The following is a 22,408-nucleotide window of genomic DNA, read 5'->3' on the forward strand; positions in this document are numbered from 1 at the left end:
ACCTCCGGAAGAACTTTGAACATGTCACGAGGGAGGTGCTGGACATCGAGTCTGAGTGGACCATGTTCTGCACCTCTATTGTCGAGGCGGCAGATCGGAGCTGTGGCCGCAAGGTAGTTGGTGCCTGTCGGGGCGGCAATCCTAAAACCCCTTGGTGAACACCAGCGGTGAGGGATGCCGTCAAGCTGAAAAAGGAGTCCTATCGGGTCCTTTTGGCTCATAGGACTCCGGAGGCAGTGGACAGGTACCGACAGGCCAAGCGGTGTGCAGCTTCAGCGGTCGCGGAGGCAAAAACTCGGACATGGGAGGAGTTCGGGGAAGCCATGGAAAACGACTTCCGGACGGCTTCGAAGCGATTCTGGACCACCGTCCGCCGCCTCAGGAAGGGGAAGCAGTGCACTATCAACACCGTGTTGATAGTGTTCTGCTGACCTCAACTGCGGATGTTGTGGATCGGTGGAGGGAATACTTCGAAGACCTCCTCAATCCCACCAACACGTCTTTCTTTGAGGAAGCGGTACCTGGGGAATCTGTAGTGGACTCTCCTATTTCTGGGGCTGAGGTCGCTGAGGTAGTTAAAAAGCTCCTCGGCGGCAAGGCCCCGGGGGTGGATGAGATCCGCCCGGAGTTCCTTAAGGCTCTGGATGCTGTGGGGCTGTCTTGGTTGACAAGACTCTGCAGCATCGCGTGGACATCGGGGGCGGTACCTCTGGATTGGCAGACCGGGGTGGTGGTCCCTCTCTTTAAGAAGGGGGACCGGAGGGTGTGTTCCAACTATCGTGGGATCACACTCCTCAGCCTTCCCGGTAAGGTTTATTCAGGTGTACTGGAGAGGAGGCTTCGCCGGATAGTCGAACCTCGGATTCAGGAGGCACAGTGTGGTTTTCGTCCTGGTCGTGGAACTGTGGACCAGCTCTATACTCTCGGCAGGGTTCTTGAGGGTGCATGGGAGTTTGCCCAACCAGTCTACATGTGCTTTGTGGACTTGGAGAAGGCATTCGACCGTGTCCCTCGGGAAGTCCTGTGGAGAGTGCTCAGAGAGTATGGGGTATCGGACTGTCTTATTGTGGCGGTCCGTTCCCTGTACGATCAGTGCCAGAGCTTGGTCCGCATTGCCGGCAGTAAGTCGAACACGTTTCCAGTGAAGGTTGGACTCCGCCAAGGCTGTCCTTTGTCACCGATTCTGTTCATAACTTTTATGGACAGAATTTCTAGGCGCAGTCAAGGCGTTGAGGGGTTCCGGTTTGGTAACCACAGGATTAGGTCTCTGCTTTTTGCAGATGATGTGGTCCTGATGGCTTCATCTGACCGGGATCTTCAGCTCTCGCTGGATCGGTTCGCAGCCGAGTGTGAAGCGACCGGAATGAGAATCAGCACCTCCAAGTCCGAGTCCATGGTTCTCGCCCGGAAAAGGGTGGAGTGCCATCTCCGGGTTGGGGAGGAGACCCTGCCCCAAGTGGAGGAGTTCAAGTACCTAGGAGTCTTGTTCACGAGTGAGGGAAGAGTGGATCGTGAGATCGACAGGCGGATCGGTGCGGCGTCTTCAGTAATGCGGACGTTGTACCGATCCGTTGTGGTGAAGAAGGAGCTGAGCCGGAAGGCAAAGCTCTCAATTTACCGGTCGATCTACGTTCCCATCCTCACCTATGGTCATGAGCTTTGGGTCATGACCGAAAGGATAAGATCACGGGTACAAGCGGCCGAAATGAGTTTCCTCCGCCGTGTGGCGGGGCTCTCCCTTAGAGATAGGGTGAGAAGCTCTGCCATCCGGCAGGGACTCAAAGTAAAGCCGCTGCTCCTTCACATCGAGAGGAGCCAGATGAGGTGGTTCGGGCATCTGGTCAGGATGCCACCCGAACGCCTCCCTAGGGAGGTGTTTAGGGCACGTCCAACCGGTAGGAGGCCACGGGGAAGACCCAGGACACGTTGGGAAGACTATGTCTCCCGGCTGGCCTGGGAACGCCTCGGGATCCCCCGGGAAGAGCTAGACGAAGTGGCTGGGGAGAGGGAAGTCTGGGTTTCCCTGCTTAGGCTGTTGCCCCCGCGACCCGACCTCGGATAAGCGGAAGATGATGGATGGATGGATGGATGGTGAGATGGTGGGATATGTATGCTAACTCACGGTAGCCTGGAGGTCTCGTAACAAATTTTAGAAATAAAAATATAGCAATTTATATTTTGTCTTCCTATAATAAATATGATAGTTTTTACTACACTTAAATCATTGTATTATTTTAGGCTGACCATATGTCCTCTTTTCCCCGGACATGTCGTCTTTTGCGGGGGTGTCCGGGCGTTTTTTTTTAAATGCCTCAACTGTCCGGCATTTTGAATTAGGGTTGCGGGTATTTTCAATGTACGTCCAGGGTTAAGTTACCGTATATATTTTAATCGAGTTGGTGAATTCTAGCTGAAAATATTGTAGCGGCTAGTTACAGGGTGTTAGCCAATGGCTTTGGCTGGGGGGCGGGACTTCCGGGGAAAATAGGGAAGTGACGCTATTGACAGAAAGTGTTGGTTCGAGTTTTGTCCTTTTTTTGTTTTAAATAGTGACTCTGCATTATTTTTTTTATTTATTTTTTTACAGGAGCCTAAAATAATTGGATCAGAAATGCTATCTCTGTTTTTTTTTGTTTTAACTGACTTTTGAAATACCCTTCACCTATAGTGTATTCTCTGAGAACATCTGTTTTTGTTTCAAATGTTTTGAGGCACTGTTTATATCTTTTACATTAGAATGGTCCACTGGACTTAGAAGAGACATTTTAAAGAATGAGCTGTTACCTGTTTTTTGTTTAAATATAATTAACCTGTTTTGAGGCATTATTTATGTGTATATTATATACAAGAAGTTTGTTTGAATATTGCTACCTCTGTATTTTTTCTAAAACTGTGAATGTTACATAATATAAGTGTGACTTATTTTGTTACACTGTCAACAGAGGAGAAAAAATGCTTTATTTATATTATTTATAAAGCAAGTTCAAGTATCATTGGCAAATTTTCACCTAGTCCCGGCCTTGGCACGCATATATTTGTCCTCTTTTGGGGATTTCAGAATATGGTCAGCCTATTTCAGGGGTCACCAACGCTGGCCTGTTCTAAAAATAGCTGAAATAGCAGCACTTACCAGTGAGCTGCCTCTTTTTTTTTTAAATTGTATTTATTTACTAGCTTTGTTCGACATTTTTAATTCTAAGAGAGACAAAACTCAAATAGAATTTGAAAATCCAAGAAAATATTTTAAAGACTTGGTTTTCACTTGTTAAAATAAATTCATTATTTTTTTTACTTTGCTTCTTATAACTTTCAGAAAGACAATTTTAGAGAAAAAATACAACCTTAAGAATGATTTTAGGATTTTTAAACGCATATTCCTTTTTACCTTTTAAATTCCTTCCTCTTCTTTCCTGACAATCAAAATCAATGTTCAAGTAAATATTTTTTTTTTGTAAAGAATAATAAATAGATTTTAATTTAATTCTTCATTTCAGCTTCTGTTTTTTTCGCCGAAGAATATTTGTGAAATATTTCTTCAAACTTATTATGATTAAAATTCCCAAAAATTATCCTGGCAAATCTAGAAAATCTGTAGAATCGAATTTAAATCTTTTTTCAAAGTCTTTTGAATTTATTAAAAAAAAATTGTTCTAGAAAATCTAGAAGTAATAATAATTTGTCTTTGTTAGAAATATAGCTTGGTCCAATTTGTTATATATTCTAACAAAGTGCAGATGGGATTTTATCCTATTTAAAACATGTCATCAAAATTCTAAAATTAATCTCAATCAGGAAAAATTACTAATGATGTTCCATAAATTCTTTTTTTTTAATTTTTTCAAAAAGATTCAAATTAGCTATTTTTTCTCTTCATTTTTTGCGGTTTCATTTTGTATTTCAAAGAGTCGAAATTGAAGATAAACTATGTTTCAAAATTAAATTTTATTTTTTTGTGTGTGTTTTCTCCTCTTTTAAACCGTTCAATTAAGTGTTTTTTTCATCATTTATCCTCCACAAAAAACCTTTCGTAAAAGGAAAAAAAAAATGTACGTCGGAATGACAGACATAAACACGCATTTTTATAAATATATTTAGATTTATTTTTTGAAGGTAAATTGAGCAAATTGGTTATTTCTGGCAATTTATTGAAGTGTGTATCAAACTGGTAGCCCTTTGCATTAATCAGTACCCAAGAAGTAGCTCTTGGTTTCAAAAAGGTTGATGACCCCTGGCCTATATTATTTAAAAATACACGTAAAAGCGTATTTTTATTTGTGCGATTGTGATTTTTTTTTTTGTGCGCTTGATTTGCAATCTGGTAGACGCCGTTGTGTAGCATTCTAATATCCGATGGTCCAGCGCCGCCCCGGCGGGCACACCAGGTTTGCACAACAGCGCGTCAGAGCCACGTGACCACTTTTAAGTGGGCGGGACATGGATTCACTTGTTCTGTTCCTTTCCTGCTGATGCTGAATATTGTGTAGAATAAACCGCCATTCATGTATTCCACGATTCTCTAAATTGGTGCTTCAACTACAAAGGTATGTTATCTTTGGTTCAGGTTCGGGAAGGTTTTTCCACTTCTGAGGTTGGGCTGGCCTTCAATGCAAATATATGAATGGTAAGAAATCAACGTATGGCTTTAATATGTGACGTAGTGGTAAACACAAGGTTGGGTTTTGCTCGCTAAATACTAAATAACAACATGGCGTTGGTTCTTTTCAAAGACGTCGAGGTCATTTTAGATGTCAACTGCGAGTCTTCATGTCAGTCTTATGTAATATTACGCAAAGCAACGTGAAATAATCTCTCTAAACTAGATATAAAGGCCTCGCGTCATCGCCTACATTAGGCCAGTGGTTCTCAAACCTTTTTTCAGTGATGTACCCCCTGTGAACATTTTTTCAATTCAAGTACCCCCTAATCAGAGCAAAGCATTTTTGGCTGAAAAATAGAGATAAAGAAGTAAAATACAGCATTATGTCATCAGTTTCTGATTTTGTTAAATTGTATCCATCCATCCATCCATCCATCGTCTTCCGCTTATCCAAGGTCGGGTCGCGGGGGCAGCAGCCTAAGCAGGGAAGCCCAGACTTCCCTCTCCCCAGCCACTTCGTCTAGCTCATGGGTGTCAAACTCTGGCCCGTGGGCCAGGGTAATTTCACATGGCCCTTGAGGCAATATCAAATTAACATTAGAGCTGGCCCGCAGCTGTAACACCGCATTCACCGCTAACACTCTTACTTGCCCTCTCGATTTTTCCGGGGGACTCCCGAAGTTCAGTGCCCCTCCCGAATTTCATCCCGGACAACAATATTTGGGGTGGGCTTTAAAGGCACTGCCTTTGGCGTTCTCTACAACCTGTCTCCACGTCCGCTTTTCCTCTATACAAACAGCGTGCCAGTCACATAATATATGCGGCTTATACACACACACAAGTGAATGCAAGGCATACTTAGTCAACAGCCATACAGGTCCCACTGAGGGTGGCCGTATAAATAACTTTAACACTGTTACAAATATGCACCACACTGTTAACCCACACCAAACAAGTAGAGATGTCCGATAATATCGGGCTGCCGATCTTATCGGATGATAAATGTTTTAAAATGTAATATCGGAAATTATCGGTATCGGTTTCAAAAATTAAAATGTATGACTTTTTTAAATGCCGCTGTACAGAGTGGTACACAGATGTAAGGAGAAGTACAGAGTGCAAATGAACCTTAAAGGCACTGCCTTGGCGTGCCGGCCCAGTCACAATATCTACTGCTTTTCACACACACAAGTAAATGCAAGTCATACTTGGTTAACAGCCATACAGGTACCACTGAGGGTGGCCGTATAAACAACTTTAACACTGTTACAAATATGCGCCACACTGTGAACCCACACCAAACAAGAATGACACATTTTGGGAGAACATCCGCACCGTAACACAACATAAACACAACAGAACAAATACCCAGAACGCGTTGCACCACTAACTCTTCCGGGACGCTACACTATACACCCCCTGCTGTCACCAAACCCCGTCCACCTCAACCCCACCGCCGAAAAGAGGCATTCAATTTTTATTTAAATTTTATTTAATATGCCATTGATATTTTTTAATTATTATTATTATTTGAAACTCGATTTTGCATGTCACTATAAAGTTATATAAGCCTTGCTTGTTCAATATTCAATGCAAAACTTGTTTGGGTCCCTATTAAAAGGTTAAATTGTTCAACCTCGGCCCGCGGCTTTGTTCGGTTTTAAATTTTGGCCCACTCTGTATTTGAGTTTGACACCCCTGGTCTAGCTTTTCCCGGGGGATCCCGAGGCGTTCCCAGGCCAGCCGGGAGACATAGTCTTCCCAACGTGTCCTGGGTCTTCCCCGTGGCCTCCTACCGGTTGGACGTGCCCTAAACACCTCCCTTGGGAGGCGTTCGGGTGGCATCCTGACCAGATGCCCGAGGCACCTCATCTGGCTCCTCTCGATGTGGAGGAGCAGCGGCTTTCCTTTGAGTCCCTCCCGGATGGCAGAGCTTCTCACCCTATCTCTAAGGGAGAGCCCCGCCACCTGGCGGAGGAAACTCATTTCAGCCGCTTGTACCCGTGATCTTGTCCTTTCGGTCATAACCCAAAGTTCATGACCATAGGTGGTGATGGGAACGTAGATCGACCGGTAAATTGAGAGCCTTGCCTTCCGGCTCAGCTCCTACTTCACCACAAGGGATCGATACAGAGTCCGCATTACTGAAGACGCCGCACCGATCCGCCTGTCGATCTCACGATCCACACTTCCCCCACTCGTGAACAAGACCCCCTAGGTACTTGAACTCCTCCACTTGGGGCAGGGTTTCCTCCCCAACCCGGAGATGGCACTCCACCCTTTTCCGGGCGAGAACCATGGACTCGGACTTGGAGGTGCTGATTTTCATCCCGGTTGCTTCACACTCTGCTGCGAACCGATCGATTGAGAGCTGAAGATCCCGGCCAGATGAAGCCATTAGGACCACATCATCTGCAAAAAGCAGAGACCTAATCCTGCAGCCACTAAACCGGAACCCCTCGACGCCTTGACTGCGCCTAGAAATTCTGTCCATAGAAGTAATTCCATAGAACTCTTTCAGCTGCTGTTTGTCTGATCCCTCACCTAGGACCTGTTTGTCTTGGGAGACCCTACCAGGGGGCATGAAAGCCCCCGGACAACATAGCTCCTAGAATTATTAAGACACGCAAACTCTTCTACCACAGTAAGGTGGCAGCTCAGAGAGGAGTGATAAATATATATATAATTTATCATATATCATATACATAACATATATCTTGCAGTCATGTTGTTTATGTTTCAAAATGATTCAACTATTCAGTGTCAAAATATAAACAGTAAAAATAATGAACAAAATGTCATCTACTGTCTTGTATAACACCAATGTCTGATAATGTCTTTTTTGCCGATATTCCGATATTGTCCAACTCTTACTTACCCATTCCGATATCAACCGATACGGATATATACAGTTGTGGAATTAACACATTATTATGCCTAATTTTGTTGTCGATGCATTAAACAATGTAACAAGGTTTTCCAAAATAAATCCACTAAAGTAATGGAAAAAAATGCCAACATGGCACTGAAATATTTATTATTGAAGTCACAAAGAGCATCATTTTTTTTAACATGCCTCAAAACAGCAGCTTGGAATTTCGGACATGCTCTCCCATAGAGAACAAGGAGGTTGAGGTGGTGGTGGGGGGGAGGGGTGTATATTGTAGAATCCCGGCAGAGTTAGTGCTGGAAGGGGTTCTGGGTATTAATTCTGTTGTGTTTATGTTGTGTTACGTTGCGGATGTTCTCCTGAAATGTGTTTGTCATTGTTGTTTGGTGTGGGTTCACAGCGTTGCGCATATTTGAAACAGTGATGAAGTTGTTTATACGGCCACCCTCAGTGTGACCTGTATGGCTGTTGACTGTAAAGTATGCTGGTTCTCCAGAATATACAAAATAAGACTAATAGTAAAGGGAGAAGTTCTGGAAATGTGTCCCCCAAAGGATATAAGAATAATACTACTGGACATAAACAACAACTTTAGCTTAAGGCTGACACTTGAAACAACATTGTTAAATAGTATACAGTTACTTTGTTTTTAAATTTTGTTTGGAGAGTTTACCTTTTCCTCATCTCTCTCCATGTTTGTAATTCTTCCACAGGCTGGATGAGTGGTCCGTCGTTCGCCTCCCCCTCTGCAGAGGTGGCAGAGATGAACCGTATCCATTATGAGTTGGAGTACACAGAGGGCATCAGCCAGCGTATGCGCATCCCTGAGACACTTAAGGTGGCTTCGGAAAACCAGAGCAGTTCTCTGCCACCCCAGCAACCCCTGCACACTCATTCAACTCTCATGCAGGTGCCTGAGAGGATTGTTGTTGCAGGTGAAGTCTGGCATGATGATTCAATCCATACAGCAAAGATGTCCAACTTTTTGACTTGGGGGGCCGCGTTGGGCTAAAAACAAAATTGGCCGGGGGCCAAAAGCTGATTACACTTAAAGTAACTAAGTGTGTGCACGTGTGCATGTCAGGTGCAAATTAATGTGTGTGTGCGTGTGTATAAAGTGTATATATGTACAAACCCCATTTCCATATGAGTTGGGAAATTGTGTTAGATGTAAATATAAACGGAATACAATGATTTGCAAATCGTTTTCAACCCATATTCAGTTGATTGCACTACAAAGACAAGATATTTGATGTTCAAACTCATAAACTTAATTTTTTTTTGCAAATAATAATTTTCTTAGAATTTCATGGCTGCGACACGTGCCAAAGTAGTTGGGAAAGGGCATGTTCACCACTGTGTTACATCACCTTTTCTTTTAACAACACTCAATAAACGTTTGGAAACTGAGGAAACTAATTGTTAAAGCTTTAAAAGTGGAATTCTTTCCCATTCTTGTTTCATGTAGAGCTTCAGTCGTTCAAAAGTTCCGTGGTCTGCGCTGTCGTATTTTACGCTTCATAATGCGCCACACATTTTTGATGGGAGACAGGTCTGGACTGCAGGCGGGCCAGGAAAGTACCCGCACTCTTTTACTACGAAGCCACGCTGTTGTAACACGTGGCTTGGCATTGTCTTGCTGGAATAAGCAGTGGTGTCCATGGCAACGTTGCTTGGATGACAACATATGTTGCTCTAAAACCTGTATGGACCTTTCAGCATTAATGGTGCCTTCACAGATGTGTAAGTTACCCATGCCTTGGGCACTAATACACCCCCATACCATCACAAATGCTGGCTTTTGAACTTTGCGCCTATAACAATCTGAATGGTTATTTTCCTCTTTGTTCTGGAGGTCACCACGTCCTCTGTTTTTAAATATAATTTGAAATGTGGACTCGTCAGACCACAGAACACCTTTCCACTTTGCATCAATCCATCTTAGGTGAGCTCGGGCCCAGCCGAACCGCCGGCATTTCAGGGTATTGTTGATAAATGGGTTTGGCTTTGCATAGTAGAGTTCTAACTTGCACTTAGATGGAGCGACCAGCTGTAATTACTGAAAGTAGTTTTATGAAGTGTTCCTGAGCCCATGTGTTGATATACTTTACACACTGATGTCGGTATTTGATGCAGTAACACCTGAGGGTCCGTAATATCATCGCTTATGTGCAGTGATTTCTCCAGATTCTCTGAACTTTTTGAAGATTTTACGCACCGTACATGGTAAAATCCCGTAAATTCCTTGCAAGTGGCCTAGTGGTTAGAGTGTCCACCCTGAGATCGGTAGGCTGTGAGTTCAAATCCCGGTCGAGTCATACCAAAGACTATAAAAATGGGACCCATTACCCCCCTGCTTGGCACTCAGCATTAAGGGTTGGAATTGGGGGTTAAATCACCATAAATGATTCCCAGGCACCGCACCGCTGCTGCCCACTGCTCCCCTCACTTCCCAGGGGGTGATCAAGGGTGGTGGGTCAAATGCAGAGAATGATTTCGCCACATCTAGTATGTGTGTGACAATTATTGGTACTTTAACTTAAATAGCTCATTGAGAAATGTTGTTCTAAAACTATTTGACAATTTGCTTACAAAGTGGTGACCCTCACCCCATCCTTGTTTGTGAATTACTTAGCATTTCATGGAAGCTGCTTTTATACCCAATCATGGCACCCACCTGTTCCCAATTAGCCTGCACACCTGTGGGAGGTTCCATATAAGTGTTTGATGAACATTCCTCAACTTTATCAGTATTTATAGCCACCTTTCCCAACTTCTTTGTCACGTGTTGCAGGCATCAAATTCTAAAGTTAATGATTATATTCCCCCCCAAAAATGTTATCAGTTTGAACATCAAATATGTTGTCTTTGTAGCATATTCAACTGAATATGGGTTGAAAATGATTTGTAAATCATTGTATTCCGTTTATATTTACATCTAACACAATTTCCCAATTCATGGAAACTGGGTTTGTATATACGTGTGTGTGTGTGTGTGTGTGTGTGTGTGTGTGTGTGTGTGTGTGTGTGTGTGTGTGTGTGTGTGTGTGTGTGTGTGTGTGTGTGTATGTATATATGTGTGTATATATTAAGGGTGTAACGGCACACAAATATTTCGGTTCGGTACGTACCTCGGTTTAGAGGTCACTGTTCAGTTCATTTTCGGTACAGTAAGAAAACAACAAAATATAAATTTTTTGGTTATTTATTTACCAAAACTGGGTTTGTATATACGTAAGTGTGTGTGTGTGTGTGTGTATGTGTGTATATATTAAGGGTGTAACGGTACACAAAAATTTCGGTTCGGTACGTACCTCGGTTTAGAGGTCACTATTCAGTTCATTTTCGGTACAGTAAGAAAACAACAAAATATAAATTTTTTGGTTGTTTATTTACCAAATTTGTAAACAATGGCTTTATCCTTTTAACATTGGGAACACTATAATAATTCTGCCCACGTTAATCAACATTAAACTGCCTCAAATTGTAGCTCAGATTAAATAAAATGACCAAACTTTTCTTCTACATATAAAAAGTGCAACATTAAACAGTTTCAAGTCATCATGCTTGATTTATAACAGCATTTGGGAAGACTGTAGTTGATTTTTATTATGTACATGTTATATTTTTATCAACATGTGATAGCAGGGACCCTGCCATTCAAAGCTAAGCTGCTACATTACTAATGATTAATGTAACTATAGCTGAAAAAATAGCAATAGGAGAGACTATTCATCCCTGAACACCATGGATGTCATGTAGGCTTAATGATGCATCCATCCATCCATCCATTTCTACCGCTTATTCTCTTTTGGGGTCGCGGGGGGCGCTGGCGCCTATCTCAGCTACAATCGGGCGGAAGGCGGGGTACACCCTGGACAAGTCGCCACCTCATCGCAGGGCCAACACAGATAGACAAACAACATTCACACTCACATTTATATATATGCGGCATAGCTCGGTTGGTAGCGCGGCCGTGCCAGCAACTTGAGGGTTGCAGGTTCGATCCCCGCTTCCGCCATCCTAGTCCCTGCCGACACTTTACCCCCCTGCTCCCAGTGCCACCCACACTGGTTTAAATGTAAAAAAATTAGATATTGGGTTTCACTATGTAAAGCGCTTTCAGTCACTAGAGAAAAAGCGCTATATAAATATAATTCACTTCACTTCACATTCGCACACTAGGGCCAATTTAATGTTGCCAATCAACCTATCCCCGTGGTCAGCTTCACGGTGCAAGAGGGGTTAGTGCGTCTGCCTCACAATACGAAGTTCCTGCAGTCCTGGGTTCAAATCCAGGCTCGGGATCTTTCTGTGTGGAGTTTGCATGTTCTCCCCGTGAATGCGTTGGTTCCCTCCGGGTACTCCGGCTTCCTCCCACTTCCAAAGACATGCACCTGGGGGCTTAATGATGCAGTTACATTATAATATCACTAGCATACACACACACACCGCAAAATGAGCTAACGTTACGCTAAAAGTTGATCAGCCTTGACCTCAAGCCAGGACTGTTTCTAGAACTTCATCTAGAACGTTGACTGGGAGGTGTTTATTATAATTTGGGGAGAGTCCACTGCTCACCTGCGAAACACCTTTCTGCTCGACGGAGAAGCGTTGACTACATGCGCTCTGAATACGCACTGCTGATTGGTTGTTACCGCTCTGAATACGCACTGCTGATTGGCTGTTACGGTCACGGGGGGGTGGAGCTTATCTCAGCTGTATTCAGGCGGTAGGCGGGACAAGTTGCCACCTCGTCGCAGATCAATGGACAACATTCACGCTCACATTCACACACTTTAAGGTTTCCAAACAATCTATCCCCACGTGCATGTATTTGGATTTGGGAGGAAGTCGGAGTACCAGGAGTGAACCCACGACGTCAGAGGTTATGTAATGTGTGACCATGTGTGTTGACTTTTTGTGTTGGTTGCAATTTTTTTGCGCCATGTGCATGGAAAGTTGTTTTGTTTTGTGTCACATTTGAGTAAATGCTGTGCTGTATTCACTTCAACTTACAATTCCTGGTCATTGACCTGATTCGCTCACATTTTCCACAAGGGGGCAGAATATTTGCAGCAGTCAAGAGTGTCAGATTTGGAAAGAGCCTGGCGGGTCAGATTGTTCTTCCTTATTAAACTCATTATGTCCGGTGGGCCAAACTGAAGTCTGTTTGTAGTTTGGACACCCCTGGCATACAGCATGAAGTGTGAGACTGTCCATATTCCACACAGCAGATGACGGTGATTCACAGTTCTCCTGTCCCAGAGACTTGGACCTGATTCAGTCCATCCCTGCAATGGACCTTCTGGACATGAAAGCCCCACCTCGTGTTCTGACACTCACAGAAGAACCACTGGACTCACTGGAAACTAACCAAAGCGCCAATTCAGGGAGCAACCCTAGCCATGCAGTAAGAGGACCAATTATTGTTTTTATTTGACATTATAAACAATTCTAATCTAGATTGTGTCATCCTCAGACTCACTCCAGATCTGGAAAAGAACGCAGTGCCACTGAGTACATATCTGCTCGCCACAGCAGTCAGATTAGCAGAGGCGAAGTAAGGTGAGGCTGCTATCTTTTTTTTCTAATTTTGAATTTCTTCAAAAATCTCCACTTTTTCCTCTCCACTCCGCTTACAGTGTGACACCCTCCCCGATGGCACCCCCCGTCCGCCTGTGTCCCCCCCTGTGTTCCCCTGAGGATGCAAACATCAACCTGTTCACAACAGCCGGCTTCCTGTCATACATCCAGTCCACCACGCGCCGGGCTTACCAGCAGGTCCTTGAGGTCCTGGATGACAGCCACCGCAGGTGACTTTTAGACTCACCCCTGAAAGTGTATTCTTGGTGAAATGATGATACCACTAAAATAGAGATGGGCCCCGAAACTCTTCCATAATGGCACTTGTGCCAACAAAAGTTGCAGCGACCAGAGTGAAAAAAGAAGAAGCTATCAGTGCTAAATTAATGTAGTCTCTGGCGCCTGCAACAGGTGCACGGCGGTGATCTTGTCCTGTGTGAGTAATGTCTTATAAGTAAAATATACAGTGGGGCAAAAAAGTATTTAGTCAGCAACCGATTGTGCAAGTTCTCCCATTTAAAATGATGACAGAGGTCTGTAATTTTCATCATAGGTACACTTCAACTCTGAGAGACAGAATGTGAAAAAAAAATCCAGGAATTCACATTGTAGGAATTGTAAAGAATTTATTTGTAAATTATGGTGGAAAATAAGTATTTGGTCAACCATTCAAAGCTCTCACTGATGGAAGGAGGTTTTGGCTCAAAATCTCACGATACATGGCCCCACAACTATATATATATATATATATATATATATATATATATATATATATATATATATATATATATATATATATATATATATATATATATACTTGCAGTGTGTATATTGTACATATTATGAAGGTGTCTGTTACTACATTATTTATATATATGTATTAGGGGTGTGGGAAAACAATCGATTTGAATACGAATCAAGATTCTCAAGTGTATATATATATACTGTATTTTTCGGAGTATAGGTTGCACCGAAAATGCATAATAAAGAAGGAAAACAACATATATATGTCGCACTCCAGTGCGACATATATATATATATATATATATATATATATATATATATATATATATATATATATATATATATATATATATATATGTGACATATATATATATATGATATATATATATATATATATATATGTGACATATATATATATATGACATATATATATATATATATATATATATGTTGTTTTCCTTCTTTATTATGCATTTTCGGTGCAACCTATACTCCGAAAAATACAGTATATATATATTATATATATACACTTGAGAATCGTGATTCGTATTCAAATAAGTCGCATTTTTTGGGGAAATTTATTTGCTAAAACCCAACACCAAGAATAGACAATTGAAAGGCAATTTAAAAGAAATAAAGAATAGTGAACAACAAGCTAAATCACGGTGGAAGAGGGGTTAGTGCGTCTGCCTCACAATACGAAGGTCCTGCAGTCCTGGGTTCAATCCCAGGCTCGGGATCTTTCTGTGTGGAGTTTGCATGTCCTCCCCGTGAATGCGTACGAGTACTCCGGTTTCCTCCCACCTCCAAAGACATGCACCTGGGGATAGGTTGATTGGCAACACTAAATTGGCCCTAGTGTGTGAATGTGAGTGTGAATGTTGTCTGTCTATCTGTGTTGGCCCTGCGATGAGGTGGCGACTTGTCCAAGGTGTATCCCGCCTCACGCCCGATTGTAGCTGTGATAGGCGCCAGCGACCCCAAAAGGGAATAAGCAGTAGAAAATGGATGGACGGATGGAAGCTGAATAAGTGTACGTTATATGAGGCATAAATAACCAACTGAGAAGGTGCCTGGTATGTTAACGTAACATATTATGGTAAGAGTCATTCAAATAACTATAACATATAGAACATGCTATACGTTTACCAAACAATCTGTCACTCCTAATCGCTAAATCCCATGAAATGTTATACGTCTAGTCTCTTACATAAATTAGCTAAATCATATTATTTGATATTTTACGGTAATGTGGTAATAATTTCACACATAAGTCGCTCCTGAGTATAAGTGGCACCCCTGGCCAAACTATGAAAAAAAACTGCGACTTATAGTCCGAAAAATAGTGTGCGTGCGTGCGTGTGTGATGTAAGTGACCACTGTTGGTCACATTTTTGGTACATTTAATTCTTCTCACATTGTTGCAATAAATGGTTGTTACAGTGTACCGTATTTTGCGGACTATAAGTCGCAGTTTTTTTCATAGTTTGGCCGGGGGTGCGACTTATACTCAGGAGCGACTTATGTGTGAAATTATTAACACTTTACCGTAAAATATCAAATATTATTTAGCTCATTCACGTAAGAGACTAGACTTATAAGATTTCATGGGATTTAGCGATTAGGAGTGACAGATTATTTGGTAAATGTATAGCATGTTCTATATGTTATAGTTATTTGAATGACTCTTACCATAATGTGTTATGTTGACATACCAGGCACTTTCTCAGTTGGTTATTTATGCGACATATAAAGTACACTTATTCAGCCTGTCGTTCACTATTCTTTATTTATTTTAAATTGCCTTTTAAATGTCTATTCTTGGTGTTGGGTTTTATCAAATAAATTTTCTCCAAAAATGCAACTTATGCAGTGCGACTTATATATGTTTTGTCCCTTCTTTATTATGCATTTTCGGCAGGTGCGACTTATACTCCGAAAAATACGGTAATCATTATTGTTAAATGTGGTAATATATAACATTAGTATAATAACCCTTGAACAAAGTAAGAGTGAAGCTCAAAGTACTAACCACTGAATAGAGAACTGAGGGTGGGAATGAATAAGTTATCTTCTTCACTCCCTTTCGGGAAAACTAGATCGTTATGTTTACATACTCTACTTTCCTCTTTGCACTATATGACAAGAGGGACAGGCGGTAGAAATGAATGGATGTACTTGATGTAATGATGTGTTGTCTAACTTTTTTATGTGTCTTTGCTTAAAATATATGAATGAAATGAAACATGTTGTCATTACCTTCACAGGACACACCTGGATATCGCTTTGGAAATGAACCCCGAGGACTGTGGCTTAGTGGATGCCTCCTCATTACGACGACAGGTAATAATTCTTCTTGCTTATATATTTACATTCCTACACCTTGTACTCATGATGGCCCTCATACAGGTGAAATTCAAAACAATTAACTAAAAATTCTGGACTGTAAAACGCTACAGTTTTCCTACGCTTTACCCCCTGCGGCTTTTAAAACGGTGTGGCTAATTTATGGAATTTTCTTTGCTGACGGTCATAGTGCAAATACTAAAAACAAAGCTCAAAACAAACAAAAATGTGACGTTTGTAGTTTCTCTTAATTTTATATTCCGATATCGACAGTCCGATATTATCGGACATCTCTAATCTTGACTTAAAGTTGTACACAGCGGCGTTTTAAAAAGTCATAGATTTTACTTTTTGAACCCGATACCGATAATTTTGAAACCGATACTGATAATTTCCGATATTACATTTTAAAGCATTTATCGGCCGATAATATCGGCAGTCCGATATTATCGGACATCTCTAATCTTGACTTAAAGTTCTACACAGCGGCGTTTTAAAAAGTCTTGAATTTTACTTTTTGAAACCGATACCAAAAATTTTGAAACGGATTCTGATAATTTCCGATACTACATTTTAAATTATTTATCGGCCGATAATATCGGTAGTCCGATATTATCGGACATCTCTAATCTTGACTTAAAGTTGTACACAGCGGCGTTTTAAAAAGTCATAGATTTTACTTTTTGAACCCGATACCGATAATTTTGAAACCGATACTGATAATTTCCGATATTACATTTTAAAGCATTTATCGGCCGATAATATCGGCAGTCCGATATTATCGGACATCTCTAATCTTGACTTAAAGTTCTACACAGCGGCGTTTTAAAAAGTCTTGAATTTTACTTTTTGAAACCGATACCGATAATTTTGAAACGGATTCTGATAATTTCCGATACTACATTTTAAATTATTTATCGGCCGATAATATCGGTAGTCCGATATTATCGGACATCTCTACTCTTGACTTAAAGTTGTACACAGTGGCGTTTGAAAGAGTCCTAAATTTTACTTTTTGAAACAGATACTGATAATTTCCGATATTACATTTTAAAGCATTTATCGGCCGATAATATCGGTAGTCCGATATTATCGGACATCTCTAATCTTGACTTAAAGTTGTACACAGCGTCGTTTTAAAGAGTCATACATTTTACTCTTTGAAACCGATACTGATCATTTCCGATATTACATTTTAAAGCATTTATGGGTCGATAATATCGGCAGTCCAATATTATCAGCCATCTCTAATCTTGATTTAAAGTTGTACACAGCAGCGTTTTAAATAGTCATAGATTTTACTTTTTGAAACCTATACTGACAATTTCCGATATTACATTTTAAAGCATTTATTGGCCGAAAATATCGGCAGTCCGATATTATTGGACATCTCTAATCTTGACTTAAAGTTGTACACAGCGGCATTTTAAAAAGTCATGAATTTTACTTTTTGAAACCGGTACCGATAATTTTGAAACGGATACTGATATTTTCCGATATTACCTTTTAAGGCATTTATCGGTCGATAACATCTCTAATCTTGACTTAACGTTGTACACAGCGGCGTTTTAAAAAGTTATACATTTACCTTTTTGAAACTGATACCGATCATTTTGAAACCGATACGGATAATTTCCGATATTACATTTTTTAAAGCATTTATCGACCAATAATATCAGACTGCCGATATTATCCGACATCTCTAATCTTGACTTAAAGTCGTACACAGCAGCGTTTTAAAGAGTCATAAATTTTACTTTTTGAAACCGATACTGATAATTTCCGGTATTACATTTTAAAGCATTTATCGGCCGATAATATCGGCAGTCCGATATTATCGGACATCTCTAATCTTGACTTAAAGTTCTACACAGCGGCGTTTTAAAAAGTCATGAATTTTACTTTTTGAAACCAATACCGATAATTTTGAAACTGATACTGATAATTTCCGATATTACATTTTAAGGCATTTATCGGCTGATAATATCGGCAGTCCGATAATATCGGACGTCTCTAATCTTGACTTAAAGTTGTACACAGCGGCGTTTTAAAAAGTCATGAATTTTACTTTTTGAAACCGATACTGATAATTTCCGATATTGCATTTATCGGCCGATAATATCGGCAGTCCGATGTTATCGGACATCTCTAATCTTGACTTAAAGTCGTACACAGCGGCATTTTTAAAAGTCATAGATTTTACTTTTTGAAACCATCCATCCATCCATTTTCTACCGCTTATTCCCTTTCGGGGTTGCGGGGGGCGCTGGCGCCCGATACCGATAATTTTGAAACCAACACTGATAATTTCCGATATTACATTTTAAAGCATTTATCGGTCGATAATATCGGCAGTCCGATATTATCGGACATCTCTAATCTTGACTTAAAGTTGTACACAGCGGCGTTTTAATGAGTCATAAATTTTACTCTTTGAAACAGATACTGATAATTTCCGATATTACATTTTAAAGCATTTACTGGCCGATAATATCGGCAGTCCGATATTATCGGACATCTCAAATCTTGACTTAAAGTTGTACACAGCGGCGTTTTAAAAAGTCATGAATTTTACTTTTTGAAACTGATACCGATATTTTTGAAACGGATACTGATAATTTCCGATATTACCTTTTAAGGCATTTATCGGTCGATAACATCTCTAATCCTGACTTAAAGTTGTACACAGCGGCGTTTTAAAGAGTCATAAATTTTACTTTTTGAAACCGATACTGATCACTTCCGATATTACATTTTAAAGCATTTATCGGTCGATAATATCGGCAGTCCGATATTATCGGACATCTCTAATCCTGACTTAAAGTTGTACACAGCGGCGTTTTAAAGAGTCATAAATTTTACTTTTTGAAACCGATACTGATCACTTCCGATATTACATTTTAAAGCATTTATCGGTCGATAATATCGGCAGTCCGATATTATCGGACATCTCTAATCTTGACCTAAAGTCGTACACATCGGCATTTTGAAAAGTCATAGATTTTGCTTTTTGAAACCGATACTGATAATTTCCGATACTACATTTTAAAGCATTTATCGGCCGATAATATTGGACTGCTGATATCAATCGGACATCTCTAATCTTGACTTAAAGTTGTACACAGCGGCGTTTTAAAAAGTCATGAATTTTACTTTTTGAAACCGATACCGATACTTTTGAAACTGATAATTTCCGATATTACCTTTTAAGGCATTCATCGGTCGATAACATCTCTAATCTTGATTTAAAGTTGTACACAGCGGCGTTTTAAAAAGTTATACGTTTACGGTTTTGAAACCGATACCGATCATTTTGAAACCGATACTGATAATTTCCGATATTACATTTTTTAAAGCATTTATCGGCCAATAATATCAGACTGCCGATATTATCCGACATCTCTAATCTTGACTTAAAGTTGTACACAGCGGCGTTTTTAAAAAGTCATAAATTTTACTTTTTGAAACTGATACTGATAATTTCCGATATTACATTTTAAAGCATTTATCGTCCGATAATATCGGCAGTCCGATATTATCGGACATCTCTAATCTTGACTTAAAGCTTTGGAAAACCCCAAATTTTCTGATATTTTCAATATAACGTTTTCATAGTTTGTAGTTTTGCCTTGTAAATAAACAAGCCTTTCCACAATAAAGGTGCCACCTGTGTATATACTCTTTTACTATGATGTGGACATGAATGATTCCGAACATACTGTACACACCAGTAAAGGAAGTCATGTGACTTGTCAGATCGTCAAGCTGAACCGCCGACTGCAGCTGCTGGAGGAAGAAAACAAGGAGCGCTCCAAGCGAGAGGTGATCCTGTATTCTGCAACGGTGGCTTTCTGGCTCATCAACACCTGGGTTTGGTTCCGCCGCTAAGACGGGAGCGGGCAAAAGACACCCGAAACACTGAGAGCCAAAGCAATGTTTTTGTTACAGACGCATCTAAAAGCAAGCACTGAAATGACCATGTTTTTGATTTTGTATTATGCTTATATTATGATTGGAGTTCAGCTTTTCAACTTGGCACCATATGAACACCTGGTAAGTGTTCACAGCACTTCACTTTGTCCACATTTTATCTTACAGCCTTATTCCAAAAAGGGAAGACATTCATTTATTTCCTCAAAATTCTACACACAATACCCCATTATGACAATATGAAAGCCAACCATCCATTTATTTTCTACCGCTTGTCCCTTTTGAGAGTGTGGGGGATACTGCCTCAATATGAAAACATTTTTTTTTTAAATTCCAGCCATCCATTTCGTACCGCTTGTCCCTTTAGGGGTAACTACAAAATTACATGTACATACGAATTGACAGCCTTTGCGCAATACTTTGTTGTTGCATCTTTGGCAGCAATTCCAGCCTCAAGTCTTTTTGAATACGATGCCACAAGCTAGGCACGCCTATCTTTGGGCACGTTCGACCATTCCTTATTGCAGCACCTGTCAAGCTCCATCAGCTCGGATGAAAAGCGTTGGTTTTCATCCAGGAGGAATCATTGAAACTGCCCAAATATAGGCGTGCTAAGCTTGTGGGATCGTATTCAAAAAGACTTGAGGCTGTAACTGCTGCCCAAGATTCATCAACTAAGTATTGAGCAAAGGCTGTGAATATTTATGTACAGTACATGTGATTTTTAGTTTTGATAAATTTGCAAAAAAAACAAACATTTTGACATTGTCATAATGGGGTATTGTGTGAAGAATTTTGAGGGACAAAAATGAACTTATAGAACATGGGTGTCAAACTCTGGCCCGCCGTGTAATTTAATTTGGCCCTTGAGGCAATATCAATTTAGCATTAGAGCTGGCCCGCCGGTGTTATACAGCGTCGGTGCCGCTGTAACACCGCATTCACCGCTAATACTCATACTTGCCAACCCTCCTAATTTTCCCCGTAGACTCCCGAAGTTCAGTGCCCCTCCCGAAAATCTCCCGGGGCAACCATTCTCCCAAATTTCTACCGATTTCCACCTGGACAGCCATACAGGTCACACTGAGGGTGGCCGTATAAACAACTTTAGCACTGCTACAAATATGCGCCACACTGTGAACCCACACCAAACAAGAATGACAATAACACATTTCGGGTGAACATCCGCACCGTAACACAACAGAATAAATACCCAGAAACCCTTGCAGCACTAACTCTTCCAGCAAACTGACCAATAATTAACGTTTTATTCATGCATTTTCTCTTGCTACTTCAAGGCTTGAATGTTTGGTTCATTCATTATTGTTATTTTACTTTCAAATGTATTATTAGCCTGTGGAAAACATTTGATTGCAAATAGAAAAAAAGGCATAACATTCACTGCAAAAAGTCAGTCTGTAAAAACAAGAAAAAAATACAAAAATGAGGGGTATTTTAATCGAACTAAGCAAAATTATCTGCCAATAGAACAAGAAAATTTGGCTTGTCAAGACTTTCTAAAACTAGTAAAATTAGCTAACCTCAATGAATCAAAAATACCTTAAAATAAGTATATTCTCACTAATAACAAGTGCACTTTTCTTGGTGGAAAAAAAACATGAGACCTTTTTGCTCAATATGTTGAAAAATATTCCTAAATTAAATAAATGCTAGTGGCATTATCTTGACATAAAGAAATAAATTATTACTTCAAAAAAAGTACTTTTATACTTGTGGGTGTTGATGACACAGCTTTGCAACAGTTGATATTCTAGTTTCAAGCATGTTTTACTCAATATAGGTCAAAAAATCTCAGCAACACGCTGTAATATCATACTGAGATCATTTAGGACCAAAACCCTTAAAACAAGAAAAACTTTGTAACATAAAATCTGTTTAGTGGGAATAATTATCTTATCAGACATAAAATAAGCAAATATCACCCTTATTTGAGATATTTAATCTTACTTAGAGTTCAGTTTTTGCAGTGTTTTTATTTAAATTTGATTTGATATGCCATTGATATTTTTTTAATTATTATTTGAAACTGGATTTTGCATGTCACTAAAGTTATATAAGCCTTGCTTGTTCAACATTTAATGCAAAACTTGTTTGGGTCCCTATTAAAAGGTTAACTTGATCAACATTGGCCCGCGGCTTTGTTCCGTTTAAAATTTTGGCCCACTCTGTATTTGAGTTTGACACCCCTGGTATAGATCTTTGGGATAAGGCTATAACATAAGACATTGTGGGTGCACGGTAGCGGGTGTAAGCCCTACGGACTGACCAACAATCATACAACAGGTCCAGAAGGG

General features: G+C 40.4%; 1 protein-coding gene across 4 annotated transcripts in view; it reads left to right on the forward strand.

Moving 5' to 3' along the window:
- Window positions 1–4,406: 4,406 nt before the first annotated feature.
- The window catches only part of LOC133568145 (mitochondrial fission factor homolog A-like), a 29,490-nt gene continuing 11,488 nt past the window's right edge, over window positions 4,407–22,408 (forward strand). The window contains exons 1-7 of one of the 4 annotated variants that reach the window (XM_061919884.1): window positions 4,407–4,541; window positions 8,201–8,422; window positions 12,722–12,900; window positions 12,970–13,055; window positions 13,133–13,303; window positions 16,085–16,160; window positions 19,920–22,233. In XM_061919884.1, the coding sequence (XP_061775868.1) occupies window positions 8,206–8,422; window positions 12,722–12,900; window positions 12,970–13,055; window positions 13,133–13,303; window positions 16,085–16,160; window positions 19,920–20,051 (861 nt within the window). In that variant the 5' untranslated portion in view covers window positions 4,407–4,541; window positions 8,201–8,205 and the 3' untranslated portion in view covers window positions 20,052–22,233. Of the gene's footprint in view, window positions 4,622–8,200; window positions 8,423–12,721; window positions 12,901–12,969; window positions 13,056–13,132; window positions 13,304–16,084; window positions 16,161–19,919; window positions 22,234–22,408 lie in introns of those variants that run through there. The other 3 variants (XM_061919885.1, XM_061919882.1, XM_061919883.1) reach the window with 3 other exon arrangements.

The sequence above is a fragment of the Nerophis ophidion genome, linkage group LG14 (assembly GCF_033978795.1).
Source record: "Nerophis ophidion isolate RoL-2023_Sa linkage group LG14, RoL_Noph_v1.0, whole genome shotgun sequence".
NCBI classification, from domain to species: Eukaryota; Metazoa; Chordata; class Actinopteri; order Syngnathiformes; family Syngnathidae; genus Nerophis; species Nerophis ophidion.